We start from the raw sequence: 17,887 nt of genomic DNA, 5'->3' as shown, positions 1-17,887 counted from the left end.
GAGTCAGAATCGATTTGATGGCAACGGGTTTGGTTTTTAGGATCACAGGAGGGACTGGCTGAGAAAGGGTGAAGACAAGGTCCTTGGAGGAGACTATCTATTTCCTAGTGCTGCCATAACAAAATACCACAAATTGGACAGCTTATGAGAAAAGGAATTTATTGTTTCACAGCTCTAAAGACTACTAGTCTGGATTCAGGCTGTTGGCAGGGCCATGTTCTCTCTGAAGGCTCTAGGGGAAGAATCTTTTTCATCTCACCCAGCTTCTGGTAGCCCCAGGCATTCCTTTGCGTATGGATGCAGCAAATCTCCATTGTCACATGGCCGGTTTCCCTGTCTGTGTCTGTTCTCGTTTATATGATACCACTCAGATTGGATTAGGACCCACCTACCCACATACTCCAGTATTGGAGCTCTGGTGGTGCAGTGGTTAAGAGCTACAGCTGCTAACCAAAAGGCTGGCAGTTCTGATCCACCAGCCACTCCTTGGAAACCCTATTAGGCAGCTCTACTCTGTCCTATTGGTCACTATGGGTTGGAATCTACTCAAAGGCAGCAGGTACTCCGGTATCACCTCATGTGATCATCTTCAAAGACCCTATTTGCAAAACAGGCTTCAACAAATATTTTGAAGGACACAATTCAATCCATAACAAAGACCATGCCAGAGTATTGGATTTGTAGATCTTGAAAGCAGTCAGGTATCTTGAAGGGAGTAGTGTGAGTGACTTTGAATCCTCTAAAACATTTAAGGGATGAGAAAAAACAGAGATAACCAGAAAAGGGGATGCCAGCGGTGATGTTCTGCTGGTGTAAGCATCGAAGCTGCAGGAGAAGCAACAGTCTGGAAGCAGGAAGGAGCAAGAACACCTTCCTTCCCTGTTGGCCCAGGATACAAAGACACGGGATAGAAAACAGCTACTCCTTGAGAGCGCTGCAGGAAGCAGCATCCTTGGAGACAGCTGGGTTTCAGTTACAGCAGAAAGGGGAAGGGGGCAATTGTGGAAGAGGCCGAGGATCTTGGTAATACTGCTGTTGGTGGATGGGGTCAGAAAGGAGGATACACAGAACTAAATAGGGACAAAAATCTAGAAGATGAAGGGTATTTGGGGAGTCCCTGGCTTCCTCTAGAGCCTGTATGGTTTGTTTCTAAGGCAATTTTGATAGGAAGCTACATCACCTGGAGGTAGGGGAGTGGGGAGATGTGCGGGTCTTCCGAGGAGCACTCAGAGCTCCAGGGACCTTTCCTCACTCTTGCTGAAGGCTGTAGGGAGGCTGGAGAGAGGTCATCTGATTGAGAACACATGTAGCCAGAGAGCCCCTTCTCACACACCAGCCTTGGAGTTAAGACACACATCCCTCCTTTTTCAGACTGAGACTCACGGGATGGAAATTCCAGAGGTCTTGCGGGCTGAGGAACTAAGGCCTTTGCATGGTGACTCTGCAGTTTATGTGATGGTGCCCGAGGCAACTGGGGCTATAAGCCTCCTTAATCAAGAGGAGCAGCTTTTCCATATTCATATATTACTTTATGATTGTGTCCTCTGCTCTTTACCTCCCAATGTGACAGCTAACAAATACAATAAACTTTTTTGTGTATGTGGGTTAAGAGATCTTAATGAGAGAAGTCTCAGTGCTGCACCCATGTGATACATCTGCATTTGGATGATGGTGATCTGATCTCTACGAAAGAAACAAGAAAAGGCCTACATGTTCACTTGCTGTCTGTCTGCCTGTCCCCTCCAGTTAAAAGGCATGGAACCAACAGGCAAACGCACTTGGTCCCTCTTCTCCCTCATTCCACTGCTGGTCCTAGAATGAATTCTTTTTCCTCTAAAATGAAGAGAAATGTAGTATAGATTCTAAAAAGCCTTCACTTTCCCTATTTTGTTTTTCTAACTTAACATGAAAAAGTCAAACCACTTAGTCACTTACATACAAAAACAGATTTATTTACAAAAATCTACACCAGTGCAATGAAAACAGTGACAATGCCATCGAGTTGATTCCTGTTACTTTCCAAATAGAAAAGTTAAATCCTTATTCATATATTCTCCTGGTGAGATAACAGAAGCTAATGCTTGTTAGTATTTCTGGACTTCCAAAACTCCTTCGAGGATGATGTAATGTTCAGGTCATAAATCGATGGCTTTTCAAAGTTATTTATGTCAAGAAAATCTGGTACTGTTAGGAGTTAAAGGAAAAGGAGTTTCACTGAGTGACAATACTGTTCAAGAGGACAGGGCATATATACATCTTTAGCTTAAAGTCCTTTAAAACAGGAAAGTCGGCCACTTGGCTAGGAAGAGTTACTATCTAGGTGACTGGTACCAGCTGGTTTGGTTCCTGACTACATTTTTTTTTTTCCAGGAACAAGTTGTTTACATCTTAACGCATCTGGCCCAAGTGGTTCACATTCTGACCTTTTGCTTCCTGAGAATCCATTTTGGTATTCTTATGTCGGTCACTCCGGCCTGAATCTTTCCCGTTTCCATTTAATAATTTAGTTATAATACATTCTCCTTCATCTTCTATCAACTGGAGCTGTGAAAAATATTTTTGATATTAATAACTTGCAAAACGCAGTACATCTGTGCAGCAGACCAAGAGTATTACCCTCCTATTCTACTGGAGCCCTGGTGGCGCAGTGGTTAAGAACTCAGCTGCTAACCAAAAGGGCAGCACTTCGAATCCACCAGTGGCTCCTTGGAAATCCTACAGGGTAGTTCTACCCTGTCCTATAGGTCACCATGAGTTGGAATTGACTTGACGGCTATGGGTTTGGTTTTTTTTGGTTATTCTACTGTGAGTAGCCCTTTTGTCAAAGCCAAGGGAGACAGGGAGCAACCCTCATGGGAGCGTAGCTTGAGTTCCATTTGAAGCAAGACCTTTAGTACATAGCAATGTGACCCTTAGATGTTACCTGAATTCTCTGAGCCTCAAGTTTCTCACCTCTAAACATGTGGTAATAACACCCCCCACGCAAAACTCATTGGAAGGGTTCGATGAGATGATACGTGAAAAGTGGCTAGTGCGGTGCCAGGCACACGCTCAGTGCTTAATGAACCATGGTTGGTATATCTGCCATTGTTACTTCTTATTATGCTAAAGGAAAACAACAAATGAGTAGGATCTCGCTCTCCAAGTAATAAGCACTCTCCGTCAGGGCTGTTCTTGTTCTCCCACATGATACACAATTTACTCACTGCTCAGTCAATGGGGTCCTTGCTTGATTTCATGCGCTTTTCTGCGATTTCTCAGTATACCTACAAAAGAAGAAATTCTCATCTCAGTTAAAGAACTGAAAAGAGAAGTGGAAATCTGGGGCTACTGACTACCTATTAGTGAGAACTGAATTTAGAAAACTCAAAACCAGACCCCGGAGTTGGTATTTTCTAATATTCTAAATGCTCAAATCAAACTAGCTGCAGAGTTGGTACAAAGAGTTGTACAGAAATCTGCCAGGTGACAGAAAAACAATAACGACAACAAAACTGTTGACAAAATGGTCAATTTTTTAGTACTTTGTGCCTAAGGCTAAAGAAGAAAGGGAAGCTAGAATGGTTTGGACTAGCACTCCGCAACAGAAATATAATGTAGGCCACATAAAAAATTTAAAATTTTAATTGCCACCATAAAAAGTAAAAATAAGTGAAACTAATTTAATGACATATTTTATTTAACCCAATATAGTCCTATTGTTTCAACATGAATCAATATAAAAAAAATTCATGAGCTATTTTACATTCTTTTTTTTCATACTAAGTCTTAGAAATCCAAGTGCATATTTTACAGTTACAACACATCTCAACTTGGGCTTCCCACAGTTCAGTGTGGCTCGTGGCCACCATTTTAGAAGCTTAGGTTTGGACTTTAAAGCACTCATTCCTGCACACGTATTCCTCAATGTTCTCCCCATGAAGGCATCAGCCCCAGCCCAGAGCTATACTAGTGGTCCAGGCTTCTAGCCCACAGGGTTACCTGGGACTTCTGAGGCTGGTTGGCAGCTACGACTAGTCAGCTGGAGCTGTTCCCATCCAGCTCTTTCCCCTTCTGAGGGTTCCATGTCAAACACCTGATCATCTTCCAACATTTCTCAGTTAGTGACTTTAGGGCTGAGATGCTTCCTTAAGTAAGTATTTTTATGGGACAAAAATTTTCCAAGTTGTACAGGACTAACAGTACTGAACACTGGAGTAACTTTTCCTCTGCTGAATGAACTTTTTATTTTAAAAGCTAAATCAACTAATGCTTCTGAAGTTATATGGCACTCAGCTCTATCTCCTTTTCGCTTCAGGCGTCCTGGTGAGAGGCCCCCAACAACACGGAGGGAAAAATGATTTTAGTTTTTGGGACCAACCTGTTAAGGAGATGGTTAACTATAATAATGATATTTGGGGATTAAAAATGACTTTTTAAAAAACACTTGAACTCCCCAAATATTTTGGTCATTGGGTAATGATGCCTCAAAACTTTCCTCAGCTGATTTTTACAGCACTGTTCAGAGGAAAACCAGCTGACTGATAATCTATTACTTAGGGATTTTCATGGTATTTATAGCCTATAATATGGAAATGGCATCCTTGGAAAATTATATTCTAATGCCAATAGAATAGGCTAGGTCAGTACTGACCAAGAGAATTTTCTGGAATGATAGAATTGTTTTATATCTGGGCTGTCCATATATGCTTGGATAGCACTTCAAATGTGGCTAGTGGGACTGAAGAACTGAATTTTAAAGTTTATTTCACTGCAACTAATTAAAATATAAATTCAAATAGCCACATGTGGGAAGTGACACTGAAGAGTGCAGGTCTAGGGAAACTGGAATCTAGTTTGCGAACTTGATTCAAGGCACGAGTGTGAAATGAAACAGACCCTAGATGCCACCCACCTTGCAGAAAGTCTGTTCTTTCACATGCCTATGGCAGTGACAAATTAGTCTAGCAAATTTCCTTTTGGTGAAGGCTGATAGGAAACTGTTGGGACATCAAGAACATCTATTCTTCATATTCGCAGCCTGGTCAATGTCCGGGCACCTTCTCACCAGGAAAAAACAGGCTGGGAACACATCACCAGCTCTGTAAAGTGTATGGGTTGCTTTCTATGCTGGCCAGGTAATAACAGCATAGTAATTAAGCACTTCAAGTCACCCAACTCAACAAAAGCTCTTTTCCTACCTGGGAGCTCCACCTAAGCTAGAAGACATGGAAATTATGAAGATGGCAGGTAAGAGAAAGGAATCTTTGCAAACTCTGGTTTGAAGTAATTCATGGAACAGTTCCCAGGAACATTAGGTTGTATGTTCCCAAGCCTGTAAAGCTCTCTGTGGATTCATTTCATCTTAAGATAATGCAGAACCTTTGCAGGTACATGACACACTCGGCAATTCCAGGCAACAAATAGAATAAAAAATTTTGTTTCTTTTCAAAGGACTAAAATTTCAAACTTTGTCCTCATCTTTAAACTATTTATTTTCTGGCCTTTGAAAAACCAATTCAAGTTAGAAAACTTGTTTTTAAAAGTATACATAAGTTAACGGGGGAAGAACAACTCAGAAAAGGAGGGTGAGAATGGCTGCACAACTCTGAATTATATATGTAGAAACTGTTGAATTGGTGTATGTTTTGCTCTGTACATTCTCAACAACAACAAAATAAATGTTTTTTAGAAGTATACATACTTTTTCTAAACAGCATGAGTAGTAAAATTACTATTGATGTAACGATTGCTATTATAACCAACCACCTGTGCCTTGAGCGATCTGTAAAAAGAGAAAAGAAACACAATTAGCTAAACTGATCAAAATAGAGATTATTTCCAAACTCATATGCATAGAGTTGATACATATCAGGACCAGTGTTACTTATTAAGAGAAGTAAATATTCCACTAGAAGGTGGTTTCTGACCATTCCACACTGCTGGGAAGCATAATTTGATATCCTGTCTTTGGCAGGGCAATTGAGCACTTGTATGTAAGAGCCTTAAAAATCGACATTAAAAAAAAAAAAAATCAACATCATAAAGCAGCTAGGCACTGTGCTAAGTGACATACTTAAACTCTCACTGAATTATTACAATGGTGGGTAAGTGTCTTAACCACCTGGTACCTCAGTTTCCTCCTGGGATAACTGTAAATGGGACTAATAAATATACGTGCAGTTGTGAGCATTAAATGGGTTAATTCACTTAAGAAAAGCTGTGAGCTATTATCATTAATGTATAAGTACATACTACTGGTATCTCTGTTACTATCCTTTGGTTAAGCACTCGGCTGCTAACCAAAATGCTGGCAGTTCAAATCCACCTGCGGGTCTGCGGGCAAAAGGCCTAGCAGTCTGTTTCCATAAAGATTACAGCCAAGAAAATCCAATGGGGCAGTTCTACTCGGTAGCTATGAGTCAAAACCAACTTGATGACGCCCAACAACAACATTAATATCTCTTGACCCTGCAATTCCACTTTTGAGATATTAGGGAAAGCATCAGTAATGTGCCCCCCACCAAATAAAAAGGACCCAAAGATATTTATTGCAGGCCTTCTTACAATACCAAAAAGCTAAAACAACCTAAGTGTCCTCGAACAAAAAAATCTGGTATGTTCATGACGTGGACTTACCCAGCTAATAAAAATCCAAAGGCAGAATACTTAAAGATAAGGGAAAATGTTTACAAATGCAGCGCTAAGGGAAGGGCAAAACGGGTCAGTAACAGCAAGTGCTACATGGATGAGTGAGTGAGTGAGTGAGTGAGTGAGTAAGAGAGAGAATGGAAGGATGAGAATACAAACACGCCCTTTGCTCTTACTACACAGGTAGGTTGGAACAGACTGGCAGAGTCACCTACTGGTTTGATTTGAGAGGCCAGAAACTGCTAGCTGCCCCTCAACAGCCATTCTCCCCTCTTCAGGAACAGAATCCGGAATTTTAGCAGGGCATACTGCCAGCCACCCAAGTAAAGATGTAAGTCTCAGCCTTTCTTGCAGATTGGTTTGGCCACGTGACTAAGCACTAGGCAACGAGATGCAAGAAGGGTTGCGTGGTATTTCTGAAAAGCCTCCTTATAAGGCATGCCACTCTCCCCTTTCTGCATTCTGCTGCCTGAAATGGGATGTATGGGTGCGTCTCTAGCAGTTACTGCCTCGGGAAGGCAGCAGGAGCTGGATTGCACCTGGCTCTGACAACTTCATAAAGCAGCAAGACACCTGGAGCTGCCTACCTCCAATTTTTTTTTTCTTTAAATGCAAAAGGAGCAATCTACACTTTTAAGCCACTGGGCTCTCCCCCTCACCCTGTCCCCCCTTTTTTTTTTTCCAATTTTATGCAGCTGAACCTAACTGATACAGTCCCCTCGAAAACCTTCTCTCCCATGGGGTACTGCCCAATGCTATTATCCCTTAGATACAGCAGATATTTGAGGAAGATGACAACATTAAACCAAAAAACAAACCCACTGCCATTGAGTCGACTGACTTATTGTGACCTCACTGTAAGTTCTTAACTGTTCTTCCTTCTTGACCTGTCTATTGCATTGACAGTTGATCCCTCTCTTCACTTGGCTTCTGAGAAACCACATTCTCAGGGTTTTCTTCCAACCTCCCTAGCAACTCATTTCAATCTCCTTGATGGATCCTGTCCGGTACACTCCTCTCTGACATGTGTTCTAAGTGATCTCTGCTAGTTCTACGGCCTTAAATGCCCACTACACCCTAGTATGCCCAAACACATCTCTCTTGCTCTGGTCATACACCTGAGATTGACTCGTAAATCTAAGTGCCTTACTTGACATCTCCATTTGAAGTCTAACTGGCATCTCAAACTCAATACAGTAAAATCTGTGAAACCCAGAACCTGTGTAAGGCAGAAACCTGTCAGAAAAGGAAAACTCAAGTATTTTCCTCTAATACCAAAAAAAAAAAAAAAACCCCAAACCCATTGCCATTGAATCGATTCCAACTCATAGTGACCCTATAGGATAGAGTAGGAACTGCTCCATATGGTTTCCAAGGAGCGCCTGGTGGATTCGAACTGCCGACCTTTGGGTTAGCAGCTGTAGCTTTAATAGAAAGTGATTTAAAAAAAAAGTGGTAAGACTTCCTGTTAAAGGCAGAAAACTTGCAAGACGGGGAAAAACAAGGCAATCACATTCAGTTCCGGCTGTCACAGGTTTCACTGTTAGGTCCAACCTGGATTTTTTACTTCCTCCTCAAACCTGCTCTTCTCCAGTCTTCCCAGTTTTTGTACATGGTGACACTATTTATTCAGTTGCTTGGGCCAGAAATCTAGGAGTCATCTGAGTATTCCTTATTAGGCACCTCCCTGCCCCACCCAAACCATTAAGAAATTCTCTTGGCTCCATTTTCAAAATATATCCTGAACTGAACCACTTCTCCCAACCTCCAATGCTACCACTCTAGTCCAAGACACCAAACTCTCTTGCTTAGACTAAGAGTTTCCAAATTGGGAGCATGAGCCCCAGGGAATACATAATATGGTCCACTCAAAAAAATTAGAACCTCAACTTATGTTTATCTCTATCGTTCTTTGAAATTTTTTTTCCTATTCATATACGTTTTTTCAAATGGATGATTCAAATTATATTCATATAGTGGCACACTGTGGTAGAAGCTCCTATAGTACCCCAAGACCTAAACTTGCACCTTCTTCCTTTGGCAATAGAACCTCAATGTTTTAACTGGACACATGACCAGCCAGCTGAAGAGTAAATTTCACAGCCTCATACCTCAGCCTAGGTGAGGCCATGAACTCAGCTGTGGCTATGGGAATATGCACGGAAGTCACGTGTGCGACACGCGGTTGGCTCTTAATGGTAAGAGCTTTGCTCTACTCTTGTCTTTTCCCACTTGCTATGAAGCCCATAGAGACGTGAACCAAAAACCAGTAGATGTTCAGTTGACTCCAACTCATAGCAGCCCATGCGTGTCAGAGTGGAACTGTACTCCACAGGGTTTTTCGTGGCTGATTTTTTGAAGTGAAACTGCCAGGCCCTTCCTCTGAGGTACTTCTGGATGAACGCAAACTACCAACCTTTCGGTTAGCTGCTGAGCACGTTAACCGTTTGCACCGTTCAGGCATAGAGATGTGAACCCATCTATTTGACTCTGGGGAGCACAATTTTTAAGCCACAAATATTTCAGCATATATTTCAAAAGGTAAGGATTACTTTAAAGGCATGACCGTGCCATTATCATACCTAAGTGATTAATGTGTTTAATATAATCAAATACACACTCACTGTTTAAATTCACCCAAGATTTTTTGTTTTGGGGGGGTGTTTTTATTTATTTATTTATGTTTGAATCACAATCAACGAAGGTCCACATTTTGCAATTAGTTGATACGGTCCTGAAATCTCTTTATTCCACAGACCCCCAACTCTTTTTCTTCCCCTCAGAATTTATTTATTGAAGAAATCCGATCACTGGTCCTGCAGAATTCCCTACCGTCTGCAGTATCATTTAATATGTTCCCCTGACCACTGTATTTTGGCAATTTTTTGGCAATGATATTCCCAAAGAGGCTTTGTATCTTTCCACCAGATGGCATATAATGCCTGGTTGTGCTAACTGCCACTGCTGATCACTGTCTAAGTCCCTTATTTTACTAAGGGTTTACAAAAATGACAATAGTCTATCATTCCTCTTTATATATTAGCAAAAATATTTTTATAATGAGAAACTTCCCCTCATCGACAATGTAGTTATTCTGAGGTACAGTTTGTATAAGACAGAATAAATGCTTGATTGCTTCTCTTTATTTACCAGTTTTCAAAACAATGAGTTGGCTCCTAGACATCCTCTAAAGCTGACCAATGAGGAGTTTTATTGGATTTTATTTTTATTATGAACTCACAGACTGAACATAATTAATATGTCTCAATATACTGTAGTTGTGATTCTTATTAATGTTCAAGCTGTCCCACTGGGCTGGTGGGAACTTCTTCACAGTGGCTCCTGAGTCCTGTTGATACAAGTCTTGGATGGCTTCTTGACTTGTGGTAAAATAAGAGATTCCAGGTTCATCTTAATAAGTTTCATGCCCCAGACATGGAATCAGCCATTTCTCAAACAAGCCTAGGTTTGTTTTGGTGGGAAATGATAATCAGAGATCATAAACTGGGCAAGGGTGACCAACCATCCTGGTTTTCCTGGGACTAAGGAATTTCCTGGGATGTAGGATTTCAGTGCTAAAACCAGGAAAGTCAGTTAATTGAGGATGAATTGAGTCATCCTAATCTGGGTGGAAGGGGCACACTAATTGCTATTGGATTGGTTCTTTTTTCTAGAACTTTTTAGGACAGAACTAGGAAATACGTAATTTTTTAGAAAGATAAAATACATCATGGGTTCATATTGGCATTAGGTTGAATCCTGTTCAATTGTCAAGATTTAACTGCTTTTGATCTCAGAAACAGAAATTTCATGATTCAATTTAATACTTCCAAATAAACCCAATCAATCTTACATCTAAAGCTTCTTTCTCCCATGACAAACCTCCCAGTTTTCAACAACACCAATATAACTATTCAGTTGCCTTTTCCTACGAGACACACTCAACAGTTGTCTCACAATATCAACATTACCATTAACTATATAATTACTGAAAACAGGTTATGATTTTTTCCTCTGAAGTTCTTTTTATCCTTAGAGTGTATCTCACTGGGGTGTGCAGTCAAATTACTATGTTTAAAAACACTTGGAATAGTTCCTCTCTTTGGGGTTATTCTACCAACTTAATTCACAGTTCAGTTCATTTGCTTCATTTGGGTTTATAATTTCAGGGATTATTTTTAATTCAATTTTGTTTTATAATTACATATTTACAAGGTCAAATCTAGCATAAATATTCAAAAGACGGCTAGCTTAAGTCTCTCTCCTCTCTATCGCAATCCCTACTCATACTATAAAAAACCAAATCTACTGCCATCGACTTGATTCCAACTCATTAGCAACCTTACAGGATAGAGGAGAACTGCTCCACAGGGTCTTCAAGCAGTGGCTGGTGAATCTGAACTGCCGAGCTTTTGGTAAGCGGCCCAGATCGTAACCGTGGCACCACCAGTGCACCACTCATACTAGAAATTAATTGCTGTTGAGGTGATTCCAACTCATAGTGACCCAACACGACAGAGCAGAACTGCTCCATAAGGTTTCCAAGAAGCAGCTGGTGGATTAGAACTGCTGACCTTTTGGTTACCAGCTGTAGCATGCTGTAGCTCTCAACTACTGCACCACCAGGGCCCCACTTACACTACAGGTGACCTTTTAAAAAAAAAGTTCTGGTTTATCCTTACATTTTTCTTTAATAGACTTTACTTTTTGAGCAGTTTTAGGATACAGAAAAGATGTACAGAAAGTACAGAGTTCCCATATACCCACCTCTGCCCTCTGCATACTGTTTATCCTATTATTAACACCTTGCATTTGTGTGGTCCATTTGTTACAACTGATGAACCAACACTGATACGTTACTATTAACTAAAGTCCCCAGTTCACATTTGGGTTCACTCTTTGTGTTGTACAGTCCCATGGATTTTGACAAATGCATACATAATGTCACATGTCCACAATTACAGTATCTCAGAGAATAGTTTCACTGTGCTAACAATGCCCTGTGCTTCACCTATTTCTCCCTCTTCTCCTCTCCTGGTAACCACTGATCTTTTTACTGTTTCTACAGTTTTACTTTTTCTAGAATGTCATATAATTGGAATCAAACAGTATATAGCTTTTTCAGACTTGGATTTTTTTAATATAAAGATATGCATTTTTATATACTACACACACATACTAAGCACATATATACTTTTTTTTTTCTTCCCTTTCTTAGATAAACTTTAACCTATGATACACAATTTTTCTCCAGCCTGCTTTGTCACGTAACATCATGCCTTGGTGATCATTCTACAGCAGTCTACAGAGATGTTCCTCATTTCTGTTTATAGCTGCATACATTCCATTGAGTGGATTTACTGTATCTTATTCAATCAGTGCCCTACTGATGGACGTTCAGGGAGTTTCCCTCGAGTCTTTTGCTATGACTAATGGTCATTCAATAAGAAGTCCTGTACATAGCCTTTTTGTATTTTTAGGATAGATTTCTGGAAACGGGACTGCTGATTGAAAAAGTACATGCATACGTAATTTCGTTCAATAATATTGATAAATTCCCTTCCATGGGGACTCCACTGTTCTGTATTCCTATCAGCACTGTATGAGAAGCCCTGTTTCCCCTATAGCCAGGCCAACCACGTGTGCTGAGTATAGTATCTCAGTGTATGTTAATTTGCGATTCTCATTATGAGCAAGGCTGAACTTCTTTTCATATGGTTAACAGCCATTCGTATATGTATGTGTGTATATGTGATTGTCTATTCACATCTCTGATCCTTTTTCTTTTCCTACAGCATTGACGGTCCTTTCTTTCTGAATTTTTAAAAGCAGAGCCCACATTCTTAACCACTACCCTTCTCAGTGGAAAGTCAAAGAAGCCACAAGAGACCAACTCAACCACTTTAAAAACTTCCCTAGTACTGTTTCTGCCTTCTTCATGGTATTTGGTTCAAAAATTGTTCAGAAAACCTTTTTAACATTCTTCATATCAGTCTTCAAAATAGAATATCCTATTCTGTATTTCTTTCCTTCTTCTCCTTTTTCCTATTCTCCACATTTTTGTGTTATAAAGATGAACTTTTCCTTATCGCTCACACTTATTTTACGGGTATGACCAGAATGTTGTTACTGAGACTTTACCATCAGGCCCTTCAGGGACTCCCCAGAGGTAACACAATGTCCTCCCTGGCTATGGCAGGAAGACCACCTAGCTGACCTCAGAATAATGTTTGCTCTGAATAACTTCAGGTAAGAGCTAAAAAATGCTTTCTTTACATTTTTGGTCCATGAATGTGGATAACTGATAAGAAAACTCATGCCCTAAAGAATATCCTCCTGCCTACCCCCTCAAAAAACGTGCACCAGTTCCTCATCTTCCCCACTCTGCACTTGTCCTGGAATCTCCTTAGAGTACTTGCTAAAGTGGAAGGACTTATGCCACCCCATCTCTTCCCTCTTCCTAACAACTACCTAAGACAAAAGGTCAAAGGCCCTTGGGAAGAACCCTTGACTTTTTAGGTCCTCATATTTCTACTCTCTTTCCATCCTTTCACAGTTAAGCATATCAAAGAGATAAGCTATATCAACTGGCTTATTTGACACCTCTCCCTGCTTAACCCAGAAATCTGGCCTCTACCCTCATCCACTCACAAGACTGGTCATCAGTGACCTCCTAAGTGCCAAATCCACAGGCTTCTCCTATGTTATTCTCCTTGAACCCTTTGTTGAACGTGATGCTACACTGAGCATGCTCTCTTCAAACTTTCCTCCTATGCTTCCTGTATCATGAATAATAAATATACTTCAGTGACCAGCCATCATCAACACCGTTTCCCATCCATTATTTCACTTTATTCCCCTTGCCCCTGTAAAGTATGTATTATTACCCTCATTGTCTGGGTAAAGAAGCTGAGGCTCAGAGTGGCTTATGTGGCATCATTGCCCACATTCACACTGCCAATAGCAGTGAAAGTGGGTCTAGGACACAGGTCTTCTTGTTCCAAACCCCAAGTTGTCTCTCCAGTGGTTTCTCCTGCCTTTGACATCTCCATTTTCTGAACTGCGTAGGCCTGTCCATATTCAGGTGCTGTCACAACCAGCCTTCTGACCTTGCAGAAGCCATTTTGCCTCTCTGAGGATCTGTAACACGGGCATAAACCTTCATGCTATCTACTCTCAAGGTAGAGAAGGAGGAAATTAGACAGCATGATACAAGGAATAATCACTCACAGGCTTTCCTACCAGCTCCGAACACATCAATCCTCTGCTCTGTGACTTGCAAATGTTTAACAATTCAAATAAATGCCCAGTTTTGGGTCACAATTGCACATCTCTTATTCATCTTCACACTTCCACTTTACCGATACCCACTGCTGTCGAGTTGATTCCAACTCACAGTGACCCTATAGGACACAGGGCTTCCAAGGTTGTAAATCTTTATGGCAGCAGACTGCTACATCTTTCTCCCACAGAGCCACTGGTAGGTTCGAACCACCAACCTTTCGGTTAACAGCCGAGTGCTTAATCACTGTGCCACCAGGGCTCCTTCCACTGATACACAAGGGAAGAAATGGGTACTTTGTATCAGGATAGAGCTGGATGTCAAATCCTGGCTTGGCCTATGAATAAACATGTACCCTTGGGCAAGTGATTAGCCTTTCTCTGCCTCAAATTTCTCATTTATAAAACAAGGGAAAGAACCCTACTTCTTGGGGTTTTTGTGTGGATTACATGTGGTATACAGATGTAGGACATTTGGGAGAGTTTGACATAGAGCAGGCCTTCAGTAAATATGGGTTTCTTTACCTTCCTTGATAGATCTGAGGTGGACAAGAACCCTGTCTTGAGTCTCAATTGTCTTTAGCTTGGAAATTTTTTAACAACTTAAGTTTCTAAAAAGGTAATGACTTACGTCCATTTCTGGGATGTGGTGACTGTATGCCAATAGACGGTCATTTACCATGACCAAAATGACTACAAACCACAAAAAGGCCTTATTAGACAAAAGGTTGCAAGAAACAAAACAATGGGGTTGAAAAATTAACTTTTATCTGACCCGTATCTACATATATCAACACAGTATAGTTTTTTTACTATCTGATGCCTATGAATAAGTCAATTTTTTTTTCCTTAATTTGATTTAGTTTGAGACATGCAAAGTCAGGATAGTGTTATGAAAAAATCTCAAAGACTTTCTGGAATTCTACGAACTAAATTTTATCTCCATTACTTAAGTGACCTTGGGAAATCACCCCACCTGGCTGAGCCTGTTTCCCCACTGTTAAAAAGTAAATAACAACACCTGTCCAGTCAATCTCAAATGGTGGCGAGGAGGGGCAAATGAGTGACTTATTTGGAAGGGTATGCTAAAGGACAGCAGGTATGTCGATGTGAGTTGCCATTACTATGGTTCATTGATAAAGCATTAGAAACCCTGGATGAAAAATCAAAACCTGAAGAAGTAAGATCTAGTATTTTAACTGTTACACCTCTAGTATTTTAAGTGTTACACCTTCATGGATTTACATCTGCTATGATGAATGGAAAAAAATTTATTTATTTATTTATTTATTTTTTAATGATGAATGAAAGGGAGCCTTGGTGGTGCAGTGGTGAAGTACTCAGCTGCTAACCGAAAGGTTTGTGGTTCAAACCCACCAGCCACTCCTCGGGACAAAGATGTGGCAATCTGCCTTGGAAGCCATATGGGGCAGGTTTACTCTGTCTTATAGGGTCACTATGAGTCGGAGCTCACACGACAACAACAGGTTTTTTGTTTGTTTTTTATGATACATGAGGCTCCACACAAAAGCATTCAAAACTTATCACAGAGAATAAAAAGGTCGTAGGATTTTACTGTTGAAAAGAACCACTAAGATCATTAAGGTCAGTCCTCTAGCTTTACAGAAAAGGAAAAGGTTCTCCAACATTTGGTTAGTGGAGACCAAGGACGGATCCCAGATGTTCGTTTCACATGTTGACATTACTCCAGGTTTTAAAATGACTGGAAAACTATCAAGCAGTGTTTCTCAAGCATTTGAAGCCATCGATTTTGGGAACTTTTTTAAAAAAAGTAAATCGCAACTATCTAACAACAAAAGGGTTTGTTTTCAAATTAATAACAATGATTTCATATCAACGATAGAAATGTTATTGTGACAATCTACTACTAAGGTAGCTACAGAGAAGGGCATCCTACTTGGGGATTCAGTTCTACTGACAAGTGCAAAGTGAAAATCGCGCAAGGTCAAAATCTTTGAAAAATCCCTTAAAATATACCACATAATAATCCCTTAGTAGTACTGTTACAGGTTGAATTGTGTCCCCCCAAAATGCATGTCAACTTAGCTAGGCCATGATTCCCAGTATTGTATGACTGTCCATCATTTTGTCATCTGACGTGATTTTCCTGCTTTGTAAATTCTACCTCTATGATGTTAAGGAGGTGGGATTCGCAGCAGTTACAATAATGAGGCAAGACTCAATCTACAAGATTAGGTTGTGTCTTAAATCAATCCCTTTAGAGATATAATAGAGAGAAGCGAGCAGAGAGACTTGGGGACCCCATACTACCAAGAAACAAGAGCCAGGAGAATAGTGTGTCCTTTGGACCTGGGGTCCCTGTGCTGAGAAGCTCTTAGTCCAGAGGAAGAGTGATGACAAAGACCTTCCTCCAGAGCCTACAGAGAGGGAAAGCTGTACCCTGGAGCTGATACCCTGAATTTAGGCTTCTAGCCTACTAGACTGTGAGAGAATAAACTTCCGTTTGTTGAAGCCATTAACTTGTGGTATTTTTATTATAGCAGCACTAGATAACTAAGACAAATACCACGTTGTTGTTGTTGGGTGCCATTGAGTTGGTTCTGACTCATAGCAACCCTATGCACAATAGAATGAAACACTGCCCAGTCCTGTACCATTCTCACAATTGTTACGATGCTCGAGTCCTTTGTTGTAGCCACTGTGTCAATCCATCTCGTTGAGGGTCCTTCTCTTTTTCGCTGACCCTTTACTTTACCAAGCATGATGTCGTTCTCCAGGGACTGATCCCTCCCAATAACATGTCCAAAGTATGTGAGACGTGGTCTCACCATCCTTCCTTGTAAGGAGCATTCTGGTTGTACTTCCTCCAAGACAGATTCGTTTGTTCTTTTGGCAGACCGTGGTATATTCAATATTCTTCTCCAATACCACAATTCAAAGGCATTAATTCTTCAGTCTTCCTTATTCATTGTCCAGCTTTTGCATGCATATGAGGCGAATGAAAACACCACGGTTTGGGTCAGGCGCACCTTAGTCCTCAAGTTGACATCTTTGCTTTCTCACACTTTAAAGAGGTCTTTTGCAGCAGATTTGCCCAATGCAATGTGCCTTTTGATTTCTTGACTGCTGCTTCCATGGCTGTTGATTGTGGATCCAAGTAAAATGAAATCCTTGACAACTTCAATCTTTTCTCCGTTTATCATGATGTTGCTTATTGGTTCAGTTGTGAGGATTTTTGTTTTCTTCATGTTGAAGTGTAAGTCATACTGAAGGCTGTGATCTTTGATCTTCATCAGTAAGTGCTTCAAGTCCTCTTCACTTTCAGTAAGCAAGGTTGTGTCATCCACATAACACAGGTTGTTAATGGGTCTTCCTCCAAGCCTGATGCCCCGCTCTTCTTCACATAGTCCAGCTTCTCGGATTATTTCTCAGCATACAGACTGAATAGGTATGATGAAAGGACATAACCCTGAAGCACACATTTCCTGACATTAAACTATGCAGTATCCCCTTGTTCTGTTAGAACGACTGCCTCTTGGTCTGTGTACAGATTCCTCATGAGCACAATTAAGTGTTCTTGAATTCCCATTTTCCACAATGTTATCCATAATTTGTTATGATCCACACAGTTGAATGCCTTTGCATAGTCAATAAAACACAAAACACCTTTCTGATATTCTGCTTTCAGCCAGGATCCATCTGACATCAGCAATGATATCCTTGGTTCCATGCCCTGATCTAAATCTGGCTTAAATTTCTGGCAGTTCCCTGTCAATATACTGCTGCAGCCGCTCTTGAATGACCTTCAGCAAAATTTTACTTGCATGTGATATGGATGATACTGTTTGATAATTTCTGCATTCGGTGTGGATCACCACTTTTGGGCATAGGCATAAATATGGATCTCTTCCAGTCAGTTGGACAGGTAGTTGTCTCCCCAATTTCTTGGCAAATACAGGTGGGCACTTCCAGCACTGCATCCATTTGTTGAAAC

At 40.7% G+C, this 17,887-nt stretch overlaps 1 protein-coding gene across 1 annotated transcript in view; it reads right to left on the bottom strand.

Annotated features, from left to right (window-relative positions):
- Positions 1–1,927: 1,927 nt before the first annotated feature.
- Positions 1,928–17,887, bottom strand: part of CD58 (CD58 molecule) — a 55,691-nt gene continuing 39,731 nt past the window's right edge. The window contains exons 4-6 of the mRNA XM_049879992.1: positions 5,684–5,764; positions 3,207–3,266; positions 1,928–2,544 (exon numbers count right to left, since the gene is read on the bottom strand). Of these exons, the coding sequence (XP_049735949.1) occupies positions 3,214–3,266; positions 5,684–5,764 (134 nt within the window). The 3' untranslated portion in view covers positions 1,928–2,544; positions 3,207–3,213. The remainder of the gene's footprint in view (positions 2,545–3,206; positions 3,267–5,683; positions 5,765–17,887) is intronic.

This window comes from Elephas maximus, chromosome 3, assembly GCF_024166365.1.
Source record: "Elephas maximus indicus isolate mEleMax1 chromosome 3, mEleMax1 primary haplotype, whole genome shotgun sequence".
Lineage (NCBI taxonomy): Eukaryota > Metazoa > Chordata > Mammalia > Proboscidea > Elephantidae > Elephas > Elephas maximus.
Note: the sequence above shows the minus strand (reverse complement) of the source record. Positions and strands in the feature narration are given on the sequence as shown.